The sequence below is a fragment of the Scyliorhinus canicula genome, chromosome 12, assembly GCF_902713615.1.
Source record: "Scyliorhinus canicula chromosome 12, sScyCan1.1, whole genome shotgun sequence".
Classification (NCBI taxonomy): domain Eukaryota; kingdom Metazoa; phylum Chordata; class Chondrichthyes; order Carcharhiniformes; family Scyliorhinidae; genus Scyliorhinus; species Scyliorhinus canicula.
In genome coordinates, this window is record NC_052157.1 from 160,147,442 (window position 1) to 160,160,710 (window position 13,269).

The 13,269-nt window shown below is 44.9% G+C and overlaps 1 protein-coding gene across 6 annotated transcripts in view; it reads left to right on the forward strand.

Moving 5' to 3' along the window:
* The window catches only part of fam222ba (family with sequence similarity 222 member Ba), a 48,704-nt gene extending 36,434 nt beyond the window's left edge, over window positions 1–12,270 (forward strand). For 5 of the 6 annotated variants that reach the window (XM_038814696.1, XM_038814698.1, XM_038814700.1 and 2 more), the window contains exon 2: window positions 10,436–12,270. In XM_038814696.1, the coding sequence (XP_038670624.1) occupies window positions 10,436–11,775 (1,340 nt within the window). In that variant the 3' untranslated portion in view covers window positions 11,776–12,270. Of the gene's footprint in view, window positions 1–1,470; window positions 2,096–10,435 lie in introns of those variants that run through there. The other variant, XR_005462663.1, reaches the window with a different exon arrangement.
* The last annotated feature ends 999 nt before the right edge of the window (window positions 12,271–13,269 follow it).

The following is a 13,269-nucleotide window of genomic DNA, read 5'->3' on the forward strand; positions in this document are numbered from 1 at the left end:
CTGTCTGTATAATTGCAAATGGCACTGACCTCTTGTAAATCGCCTGTTAATATTCGTTTAAGTTTTTTGATTGCAAACCTTTTTGGTAACTTGCATACCTGGACACTCTATAACCTCCTCCAGCACTTCCCATTAGTTGTGTTCCTTTGTGCTGTTCTTTCATCAAAAATGTACTGATTCAAACAGTACGGGGCAGCACGGTAGCTCAGTGGTTAACACTGTTACTTCACAGCGCCAGGGTCCCAGGTTCGATTCCTGGCTTGGGCCACTGTCTGTGCGGAGTCTGCACGTTCTCCCCATGTCTGTGTGGGTTTCCTGTCTGTGTGGATTTCCTCCTGGTGCTCTGGTTTCCGCCCACAATTCCCGAAAGACGTGCTTGTTAGGGGCTTTGGACATTCTGAATTCTCCCTCTGTGTACCCAAACAGGCGCCGGAATGTGGCGATTAGGGGCTTTTTGCAGTAACTTCATTGCAGTGTTAATGTAAGCCTACTCGTGACAATAAAGATTATTATTATTATTACTTGATTATCACCATTGTTGTTCAGCTGATGTCCATTGTTCATTTCCTGTTCCTCTTTGCTATGATGGTGACATCCTCTTGAATCAGGATTCCTCATAGCTGTAATGGAGCTTATTGCTCCTACAAGTGGAATGGATAACATTTGGTCAGGTAGACCAAAGGTGCAAAGCAAATTAAATTTTAAAATTTTAAAATATGGGTTGGAGAAAAGATTGCAGGAAGGTAGAAAATAGAAAGAAAACTTTAAATGGAAACAGGCCAACAGAGCAACCACTAGCCCAAGATATTTTTAAATGTTTCTGTTGGGTATAGTCGAGGGTTGAACCGTACTAAAGATGTTCCTGATTATGTGGCTTTTTGTTATAATAGAAAATCCTTTGAGAGTCTTTGTAATCTTTAATGACAGAATACAGCTGAGGGATATTTCCCATTAAGGCACAAGCCTCTGGATCATATGAACAAATTCATGTGATAATTATTTCAGTGTCCGAGTGAATCAGCCGAGGAGGAAACAAAATGCTTGCCCCTGCTTGACCGATTTTCTGAAGTTATCCTTCCCTGGCTGCTGTGGGTGGTCATGGGGAGATCACTTGGTATAAAAGGTGTAGTTACTGACAGAATTATCAGGGCCAGCCCCAACCCAGTTGCATGGGCTTTTATTTGGGGGTTGTGCTTCTCCCAGGAGACCATGTGGTTTCCTGTGGGGTAGGGAGTGTATATTTTTGTTATCACTCATTGAGCGGTTGACCTGATGCTCTTGTCCATCATTGTGTAGGTTCTAGATGTAAAGGTTGATCTGTGAATGGTACCTTTCAAGCAATATTTTGGATGTTTTTAACCATTTGGTTGTAATGTTGACACTGCAATAAGAGATTAAAGTGGTTATTGATAAAACTTTTTTGCTTTTTTTTTTTGGTACGTTTGAACCCTCGCTGATAAACCTGACCAGTTACCACTCTGCAAATCGTCCTTCTTTCACCCAAGATCATGGCTTAACTACACCTGATAGGGTATGCAGTGGATCAGTTTAATACGTATCATTGGAAAGGTGGCTCTCATTGCACTGGCAATGTCTGACTCCATCAAGTGCCTGATTGTCTGGAGTCGTGACTCTTGCCACAAAGCCCGAGGGAAAAACGCTACCCTCACTGATACCATCTTCAAAAGAGGGAAGGAGTAATCTTCACCTGAACTGCTTGGCTGCTCTTCTGCCAGTTGCAGAATCCACATAATTTATTTTATTTAAATATATTTTGCACTTGACATGTGGTCAACTCTGCCAGATTACTGCCTGAGGGTGAAGGTAAAAATTGTCCCATGGTTCACAGATGGAGCTTGGATCCAGTTCCGAGACTGGGAGTAATTGGCCAAGTTGATGTACGGTAAAATTGTTCCAACTTAGATTTTTTGGACATTTCACTGTGTTTGGCGCCATTTCTTGCAGACAGTCCATTCCTGCAGCTAGGTAGTTTATTATTTTCATCAGCAGTAATGAGCTTCTCAAAACCCATCTCCTTCAAGAAGACCACCATAATACCAGTACCAAGGAAGAACAAGGTAGTGTGCCTCAACGACTACCGACCGATGGCCCTGACGTCTTGTTATCATGAAATGCTTCAAGCGACTAGTCATGAGACAGATCAACGGCAGCCTCCCAGACGGTCTCAATCCATTGCAGTTCACCTATCGCCGCAACCGGTCCACAGCAGATGCTATTTCCCCGGCCCCTACAGGGCCGAAGTTGAAGTGCAGAAGTTGGGAACATAGGCTGTCAGGGAAGGACACAAGTGAAATGTGGAACTTGTTCAAGGAACAGGTACTGCGTCTCTTTGATATGTATGTCCCTGTCAGGCAGGGAAGAGATGGTCGAGTGAAGGAACCATGGTTGACAAGAGAGGTTGAATGTCTTGTTAAGAGGAAGAAGGAGACTTATGTAAGGCTGAAGAAACAAGGTTCAGACAGGGCGCTGGAGGGATACAAGATAGCCAGGAGGGAACTGAAGAAAGGGATTAGGAGAGCTAAGAGAGGGCATGAAAAATCTTTGGCGGGTAGGATCAAGGAAAACCCCAAGGCCTTTTACACATATGTGAGAAATATGAGAATGACTAGAGCGAGGGTAGGTCCGATTAAGGGCAGTAGCGGGAGATTGTGTATTGAGTCTGAAGAGATAGCAGAGGTCTTGAACAAATATTTTTCTTCAGTATTTACAAACGAGAGGGGCCATATTGTTGGAGAGGACAGCGTGAAGCAGACTGATAAGCTTGAGGAGATACTTGTCAGGAAGGAAGATGTGTTGCGCGTTTTGAAAAACTTGAGGATAGACAAGTCCCCCGGGCCTGACGGGATATATCCAAGGATTCTATGGGAAGCAAGAAATGAAATTGCAGAGACGTTGGCAATGATCTTTTTGTCCTCGCTGTCAACAGGGGTGGTACCAGAGGATTGGAGAGTGGCGAATGTCGTGCCCCTGTTCAAAAAAGGGAATAGGGATAACCCTGGGAATTACAGGCCAGTTAGTCTTACTTCGGTGGTAGGCAAAGTAATGGAAAGGGTACTGAGGGATAGGATTTCTGAGCATCTGGAAAGGCATTGCTTGATTAGGGATAGTCAGCACGGATTTGTGAGGGGTAGGTCTTGCCTTACAAGTCTTATTGAATTCTTTGAGGAGGTGACCAAGCATGTGGATGAAGGTAAAGCAGTGGATGTAGTGTACATGGATTTTAGTAAGGCATTTGATAAGGTTCCCCATGGTAGGCTTATGCAGAAAGTAAGGAGGCATGGGATAGTGGGAAATTTGGCCAGTTGGATAACAAACTGGCTAACCGATAGAAGACAGAGAGTTGTGGTGGATGGCAAATATTCAGCCTGGAGCCCAGTTATCAGTGGCGTACCGCAGGGATCAGTTCTGGGTCCTCTGCTGTTTGTGATTTTCATTAACGACTTGGATGAGGGAGTTGAAGGGTGGGTCAGTAAATTTGCAGATGATACGAAGATTGGTGGAGTTGTGGATAGTGAGGAGGGCTGTTGTCGGCTTCAAAGAGACATAGATAGAATGCAGAGCTGGGCTGAGAAGTGGCAGATGGAGTTTAACCCTGACAAGTGTGAGGTTGTCCATTTTGGAAGGACAAATCTGAATGCGGAATACAGGGTTAATGGTAGGGTTCTTGGCAATGTGGAGGAGCAGAGAGATCTTGGGGTCTATGTTCATAGTTCTTTGAAAGTTGCCACTCAAGTGGATAGAGCTGTGAAGAAGGCCTATGGTGTGCTAGCGTTCATTAGCAGAGGGATTGAATTTAAGAGCCGTGAGGTGATGATGCAGCTGTACAAAACCTTGGTCAGGCCACATTTGGAGTACTGTGTGCAGTTCTGGTCACCTCATTTTAGGAAGGATGTGGAAGCTTTGGAAAAGGTGCAAAGGAGATTTACCAGGATGTTGCCTGGAATGGAGAGTAGGTCATACGAGGAAAGGTTGAGGGTGCTAGGCCTTTTCTCATTAGAACGGAGAAGGATGAGGGGCGACTTGATAGAGGTTTATAAGATGATCAGGGGAATAGATAGAGTAGACAGTCAGAGACTTTTTCCCCGGGTGGAACACACCATTACAAGGGGACATAAATTTAAGATAAATGGTGGAAGATATAGAGGGGATGTCAAGAGGTAGGTTCTTTGCCCAGAGAGTAGTGGGGGCATGGAATGCACTGCCTGTGGTAGTAGTTGAGTCAGAAAATTTATGGACCTTCAAGCGGCTATTGGATAGGTACTTGGATTAGGGTAGAATAAGGGAGTGTAGGTTAACTTCTTAAGGGCAGCACGGTAGCATTGTGGATAGCACAGTTGCTTCACAGCTCCAGGGTCCCAAGTTCGATTTCGACTTGGGTCACTGTCTGTGTGGAGTCTGCACATCCTCCCCGTGGCTGCGTGGGTTTCCTCCGGGTACTCCGGTTTCCTCCCACAGTCCAAAGATGTGCAGGTTGGGTGGATTGGCCATGAAAAATTGTCCAAAATTCTATGATTAACCTAGGACAAAAGTTCGGCGCAACATCGTGGGCCGAAGGGCCTGTTCTGTGCTGTATTTCTCTATATCTAATCAACACTCTAACACCTACGTCAGACTGCTGTTCATCGACTACAGCTCTGCCTTCAACACCATTATCCCGACAAGACTAATAACCAAACTCTACAATCTTGGGACTTGACCCCTCCCTGTGCAGCTGGATCCTTGATTTCCTCACCAACAGTCTGTAATCTGTCAGGATAGGCAACAGCACCTCCTCCACAATAGTCCTCAACACCGGGGCCCTGCAAGGATGTGTGCTCAGTCCTCTATTGTACTCCCTATACACACAAGACTGTGTGGCAAAATTCAACTCCAATTCGATCTAAAAGTTTGCAGATGATATGATTGTGGTGGATCGTATGTCAAACAATGACTAATTAGACTACAGAAGGGAGATAAATCACTTGGCTGCTTGGTGTACCGAAAACAACCTCTCTCTAAATGTCAGAAAGACCAAGGAACTGATCGACTTCAGGAAGTGTAGTACACCCCCCCCCCCCCCCCCCCCCCCCCCCCCCCCCCCCCCCCCCCCCCCCACACACACACACACACACACACACACACACACACACACTACTCTGATGCCCTATGCTGCTCTTGCTCATGTATTTGCTTTGTTTAGCCCTTGTTCCGCACTGTAACAATCACTATTTGTCAATGCACTCTGTTGATTATTCCCTTTGTCTACTGTGTACGTTCCCTTGGCCGCAGAAAAATACTTTTCACTGTACTTGGGTACATGTGACAATCATTAAACTTCTCCTCTGATTGACTGTCATGTTTATCAAAAAGCTTAAAACCTTGAAGTTTGCAGAAGTGTGTAAAATTGTTTTCTGTCGCTACATGGAATGGTCAGTCCAGCAGCATGTGGATCATTGGCAGTGTCCCATCAGGGTGTTTGGCCCCATCCTGATATAGTGACTTGTGTGTCAAAGTGGATTAGATTCAAAGTATCAGCATCCTAAATGGGTTAGCATTGCTGCCTCACGGCGCCGAGGACCCGGGTTCGATCCCGGCCCCGGGTCACTGTCTGTGTTAGAGTTTGCACTCACCCCCACAATCCAAAAGATGTGCAGGGTAGGTAGAAGAGCCAAGCTAAATTGCATCTTTAATTTGGAAAAAAGAATGGATGCTCTTTATTAAAAAAAATTTTTTTTTAAATGTTAAAAGGCATCCTAAATAGGTCAGAGAATGTTTTATTTTAATTTAGAATACCCAATTATTACACAATTAATACACTTCTTGATTTTAGTCTTGTGTATTCTCACCACACCATCTCTTTTTCCCTTCTCCACTGCCCCCACCAAATCATTCCGACATCAGTGGCAGATTATAGTTTCCAGATCTAACAACGTTCTGTTCCCAACACCATCCCTTTGCTCTTGCCTTCTGACACCCCCATCTTTATCTCCCTCTTCCTAGTTTTGCCTCTGCGTATCTTGGAATTTTGAATTCTGCTTTCAGTCACTTCCCACTTCTTGCTCTACATCTCCAATCGCTTGTAAATAGCACCATGGAAAAATGGAAACCAACTGAAAAAGCGAGGCTTGCATTTCTATAGCTTTGTTCAAAGTGCTGTACAGCCAGTTAAATATTTGTTTGTCTAGTTATTATTGAATTTGCCTATGAACAGATAGTCCTGCTTTCTGTGATGTTGGTTGTGATTCTCCAGCACACACAGTGTCAACTTTGATTTTTGTGCTCCAAGCCTACTTGTGACAAGCGTTTTTTCTTTCTTCTTCAATCAATCAGTGGGTCTTGAACCTTCTGACTCGGGCGAGAATGCTACCCACTGAGCCATGGCAGACTGTCCAGTGGTGCTGAGTGAGTGGGTATGTAAAGCATTTCATGTTAAGGAAGGTGATGAACTGTGTTTTACCCATCCGCCCCAAAGTTTTGCAACTACTGGTTTCGCTTTCTACAGTGAATGCAGCATTTGAAGGTGGCAAGCGGAAACTAGCCCCAGCACAAAACCCTGGGGTTTCCACCAGCAACTGTTTGGGCTGGAGAGGATGTTTATTTACCCAAATTCTTATGTTTGTATTTAAAAAGGAAACGGACGTGGATCGAGTCTGCTTCATAACCAATTGTCAGTTTGGAGGATTATTCAACCAAAGCTTGCTGACAAATGTCCCGTGGCATCGGTGCTTTCAATTCTATTGTTTTAATAAGTAGTTAATGGGTGTAAATTGTTTTAACACCCCCTCCAGTGTGGTAAAGGGATGTTGAGGTTCCTTGCGAATTTTTGCCAATTCCAACATCTGTTGATGTTCGAAATGCTGAATTCCACCAGGGCTTTAAATCAGTTGAAGCCTGAATGAGCTCAAGACTCCTCGTTAAATGGAGGTATGTAAATTCCACCCCAAATCACTTCTGCCACCATTCTAAAGAGGATAGCTGGAGTAAAATGGTGTGTGTGTGTCCTAGTTAATTCTGTGCTGCATCGCTTCATCTGTTATCGCATTGGTAGATGGGAAAAATAACCCGGCTGTGTCTCGAACATTTCAATGGAGCGTGATGACAGCAGTGTGATATCTTTGTATTGGGTCCATTTGAACTGCAAATATGCAGTAGAAGGGACTATTTATAGGTTTTTGTCCATCCAAACTCAGTTGCCTGGAGAGAACATTTTTACATTGTGTAACCCTGGCTTGAATTAATAGTGATGGTATTAACAGGAGCAAGGTGGAATGACTTGAAAAATGAACTTCTCCCAATGGCCCTATGTTCTTAGGAACTGCTTGAATTGTTGGGGCTAAAATTATTTTCTCCCTGAATGCTGGGAGCTATGGCATTCATTTTGCAAGTCTTTCATTTCACAGATGTAGCAGTTGAGGTGTGTTTCCACAGAATCCGTTTGATCTTTCAGTCGCTTTTAAATAAACCATTTCAGACTTTCCCTCGGGGAGTTCAACGTTGTTTACATTAAGTTTCCATTGTCGGTTTTATTTAAGTCACTTTTTATTGAAGTGCTGATACTGGCACTCCAGGGGAAACTGATCGTTTCTCCCTGTCACTGTTCTCTCTCCTTTTCTCTCCCGCCACCCCCTTTTTTTCCCGGGTTAAATTCTTCCCAGCTAAAGGTAGCTGAAAATAAAAGGTGCCTGGTTTCCATTGTATTGTCCTTCTGCAGCCCCACACACTGCCAAAAGATTTGGTCCTCACCTCTCTCTCTCTGAGGTGCATATTTCATCTCCTTTTTATCCTGTATTTCTGGCTGTCATAGCATGTTGTCAGAGCACTTTTATCATTGGGATTCTGTCTTATGGTGAGCAGTCTATCACACTTTTTGAGATTATGTTGGCAAGGGTTTAAATCTACTATAAAATGTCCATTTTATTCTAATTCTAAACTGCAGATGGACATCCCAGCAGCACGGTAGCATTGTGGATAGCACAATGGCTTCACAGCTCCAGGGTCCCAGGTTCAATTCCAGCTTGGGTCACTGTCTGTGCGGAGTCTGCACATCCTCCCCGTGTGTGCGTGGGTTTCCTCCGGGTGCTCCGGTTTCCTCCCACGGTCCAAAGATGTGCAGGTTAGGTGGATTGGCCATGATAAATTGCCCTTAGTGTCCAAAATTGCCCTTAGTGTTGGGTGGGGGTACTGGGTTATGGGGATAGGGTGGAGGTGTTGACCTTGGGTAGGGTGCTCTTTCCAAGAGCTGGTGCAGACTCGATGGGCCGAATGGCCTCCTGCACTGTAAATTCTATGAAATCCCGCCAAGATTAGGAGAGACCTCTAGTTTTTGAACTGGTAGAGGCAGTTTCTGCACTAGCTCGGTAGTGTCATGCTAGCCAGTCTACTTGCCTGCTGACTGACAAGCTAATGTTTTTATAAATTTAGAGTACCCAATTAATTTTTCCAATTAAGGGGCAATTTAGCGCGGCCAATCCTACTACACTGCACATCTTTGGGTTGTGGGGGGCAAAACCCATTCAAACACGGGGAGAATGTGCAAACTCCACAAGGACAGTGACCCAGAGCCGAGATTGAACCTGGGACCTCGGCGCTGTGAGGCAGCAGTGTTAACCACTGCACCACCGTGCTGCCCTAGCTTCGACTAATGGGTAGTGAAGGTGGAGATTTCCCGAGAGTTATGAGATTGTCGTCTTTCAGTCTGTTACTCTGGTTTTTAATTTCCATTTTGCCCAGTTTTGGTACTGCTGCAGAATCGTGCAAGTAAAAATTCCGTGTCACTAATTCTCAAAGCAGTCCGTGAAACAAAGCATGTAGTTTTGACTGCTTTAGGGCAAGTTACATTATCGGAATGTGAATAATGAGATTAAAGCATTGCGCACACAGTAGTACAATGTTCGTGGATTAAACACTTAACTCTGAACTGTGCTCTTAATGGCTCATTGTAGGTTCTATTTGTGCTATTATCACGCTTCGGGTATGAGCATTTGCGAGCAAATCTTTACTCTCCACCACGGATCTTTAAAGCTGAAACTTGATTTTGTTTTTGTCCTCGTAAACTGCAAATATTTTCAGTCTTCACGGCAGGCTGACGCCGGCTGTACTTGCACTGCAGCCTTGAACTGTTGCTTTTAATTGACTGTGCTCTGAAGTGAATGCTTCTCATTGCACCTCTCTGTCGCTGATCAAAAGGTCATTCATTTCACCTCCAAAAATTTCCTGTCTCACTCTGTCCTCCTGTGTTAATTGTTTTAAGGCTTTGTTCAGACAAATCCCAAGATATTGATAGACCAGAGCTAAGGTGTTAGAATTTGCTCGAGGAAGGATCATTAAATGAGCTTGGCTGCACAATAAGAAAGCAAAATGACAAATCTCTGGCTGAACGTGGCTAAGGATCTGAAGCACAGCAAGAGAAACTAATGAAATAATTTTTGATTCACGTTGTTCATGTACTTATGTACAACACTGGACAATTGAATTTTCTCCTTCCAGTGACCAAGGTAGGGCTTAGGTGAGACATTAACAGTTTATTAAATAATCTGACTAGTTACTGATACTGTTGAGATTATTTTTATTAGTAGCCATTTATATTATAGAAGGAAAGGAAAAATGAGTTTTCAGTTTAACATTCGAAGATCTGAGTGAGTTGCAGGAGGAAACGGGTTGAACTTTAACTTCTAGCTTCTGAGCATATCCGAAAGAATATGCAGGATGCTGCAGTAAAGATTTATTGGAGATAGTGAGGACAAGAATGTTGATTTAATGGAGTGAGGGTTGGGCAGCACGGTGGTGCAGTGGTTAGCACTGCTGCCTCACGGTGCTCAGGACCCGGGTTCAATCCCGGCCCTGGGTCACTATCCGTGTGGAGTTTGCACATTCTCCCAGTCTTTGCGTGGGTCTCATCCCCAGAACCCAAAGATGTGCAGAGTAGGTGGATTGGCCAGGCTAAATTGCTCCTTAATTGGAAAATAAGATTACTTTAAAAACATGAAGGAGTGAGGGTGAAGCTTTAATTATAAAGGATATCACGAGCTGTTCCTTTGGGTCAGTTGAGGTAGGAAACATGGCAGCTATTTTACCACCTGGCCATGGAGATAGGGTCTGGGTTTAAAGTCTTATCCAAAAAAACACTTGTGGCAGTGCAGCACTCCCTCAATGTGGCACTGCAGTGCCAGCCTGGATTATGGGCTTGAACATTCTGACTCTGGCATAAGTGCAACCGACTTGAGCTACAGCCGACACTGCATTATGTAAATCGCCTCTTTTTACTTCAGATTCTGCCAGGTTTTCACATTGACACCCAGTTTATAATTGTGAAGGTCAAAATCAACTGCTTTTACTTTTTGAGGGGGGAGAAATTATTGAAATACTGTTCTCCTGATAGCTAACCTTGTAGAGCAAGCTAATATGTCATTCATATATTTCTTTTCTTCATTCATAGGGGAAAATACACAGAAGATGAGATCTGCACAGTACCCAACCCCAGCAGAATTGGATGCATATGCTAAGAAAGTTGCCAACAATCCACTGACTATAAAAATCTTCCCAAATAGTGTCAAAGTACCACAAAGGAAACACCTCCGTCGTACGGTAAACGGTTTGGATACTTCGGGCCAGCGATTCAGCCCTTACCCTTCTCAGGCCAGCTCCCATCGTGGTTTGCTCGCAATTGTTAAGCTGCCCACGAAAAGGGTTGTGAAAGACTTCAACGGAACCCGCGCAAGGTTGCTGCCGGACATGAACCCCCCGTCTGCTCCGTATGCTGCACCTAGCACTTTATCCTACCCCCAAAACATGCTGCTGCAACCGGGTCTACATGGATATCGGAAGATGCGCCCAGACGGGGATGCCCCTCCCAACGTCACAGTGTCTACCTCAACCATTCCGCTCTCCATGGCTGCTAACCTGCAGCAGAACCGGCCCTCTGACTTGAACAGCATTGTGCACCAGATATACCAGATGTGCCAGGCCAGCGCGGGCCTTACCACTACCTCAGTCTGTGAGGGACAGATCGCCAACCCCAGCCCCATCAGCCGCAATGTGCTGATCCACGCCAGCACCCGGGTGTCTGGCCACAGTGTGCCAGGTCACCTGCCCCCCTGCATCGTAAATCCAGGCGACCCAACTATCGCCATGACAGCCATTGCCCCTGGTGGTGTTGCCATGGGCAATTTGAGCAGGATGCAAGCGGCCTACCAGAATGACATAGATTCTGCCACATGGCATCAGCACCAATTGGCACAGTTGCAACATCTGACCAGAGACACTGCTGGAACAGGGCATCCTAACAAGCTCCACAGAGAGATTTCTGGAGCTGGCTTCACCAGCAAAACGTTGAGTTACCCTGCTGAGCTGTGCCTGGGCCAGCCTTACAATCTAAAGGTTCCTGGAGATAAATTGTCGCCATCGCCGCCAGTGAATGGAATCCAGGGGGCTCTCCCGTACTCCAACGGGCAGTACTTCCAGCCAATATGGAACAACATCCTTCCGACTCCCAACAGCGACAGCTCAGGGTCCCAGGACCTGGGAATGGTGTTTCATGGAGGAGCCTCCGGCCCGGTGGACTGTGTGGCAGGGACTCACTTTCGAGCTGGGGCTGGTTCCTCCAGCCAAACAAATGTCCTGCAGACCATGGACTACCTAGGTGGGGACTACCAAAACTCCTGCTTTAGGGACCAGACTATGGGGATGTTGGGGAAGGTCCACAGGCCCTCGATTAGCCGAGGCCCAGAACCAAATCTTAATCAGAATAGTCATATTCACCACCATGTGTACAGATGAGCTGGGTTCAAGTAACTTTGGTGCTCTAGTCAGTCTTAACAGCAATTTTGGATCATGTTATTTGTGTTAATGCCTTTTGATTGCCAAACTTGTCTAATTTTTTTTAAACCTTCCAGTTAAAAAAACATCTCATCCCTTTTCATGAGGAAGAATATTTCGTGAGATTGAGGTCTGTGTGTCTAGCCACCACCTTGATGTATGATTAGAAACTGGCTTCAGTGACAGGATTGGAGGGGGAAAGAATGCAAAACAGATGCAATCTTGCAAAAACATCTGCAGTGTCAGAATCTTTGATTTGAAGTGAGGTGTGAAAGGCTGATGGCAGCTGTTGAATTATCTGGCAAGTGTCCACACATCACTCACTAGCACTAGCGAGGTTTAGTGTAAAACTGCACAATTGTCCCCATTAGCAGTTCTCGAGAGAGATGCAGGAGCCCCATTATATCACTTCAAGCGTGTCAGCATATTTATCTGAATTTTCTTTAGCATCCGCCGGACTGTTTTCCTACCAGCAGGTTGTGGTCATGTGGCTTCTGCTTAACATTTTTAGTGGTTCCTCCACCCGCTCCCTTTCCTCTTGCATCCCATGTGTACTGCTGCTTGTAGCAGCCTCTGTAATCTCTGAACTGCAGAGCTCTGTTTAACCCTGATGGATGATCCATTTGCAGCGCTGTCACCGGGAGGGAAAATGTTCAGAGTGATATTTATGACCCAAGAAGTGACAGATTGGAAACTCATTTAAATCTACAGAGCTGTTTATTTTTTTCTGCAATGTAGATCAAAATAGGCCGTAGCATCAAAGCAAAAGGAAGAACTGTCACTGCAGATGACAGTGCAGTCTGGATTTTATGGTAATTTATTTAAAAGCCTTTTGTGCTTTCCTTTCACCCTCTCCATTTCTTCTTTTCTGTTTCTCTTTTTTTTTTAGGAGAGAGGGGAAGAATTCAAGGGCAAGTGAAATAAATTAAGAGCCTGTGGACTTCGCAGTGAAGGGCAATTATAAGTTGAAATGCTGACTTCACCCTCGTGGCCAAGTAACACTGACCAACACCTTTTATCCGGCCAGAGCTCACTGGTGAAGGGTGGGGAAAGAGGATGGGAAGGGGGAGAGATCTTCAGTCATAAAGATGGAATCACCATATTGTGTGGTGGGTGACGTCCCCCGGGGTGCCTAGTAAAGCACACACATTGCCTCGGATGGTAGGTGTTAGTTGTTTGAGGGAGGAGCTTCTTGGTCATTTCCATCAGGTAATTAAGTGTTTTTTTTTTTGCTGTCAAGTCTGTATTTCCGGAATCCCTATATTTCTGGTCCAAGAGACTGGCATGCACTGTTTCAATTAATACTTAGTGCTGTAAGTATTCAGGGTTTTAGTTAACGCTCGGATATCATACAGCAAATCTGTGTAATATGGGGAGGTAGAATAATTGTGTTGAGTCAGAGGTGCATCGTGACCCATTCATCACTTTGAAAACTGTGAATAGTTCTTGCCATCT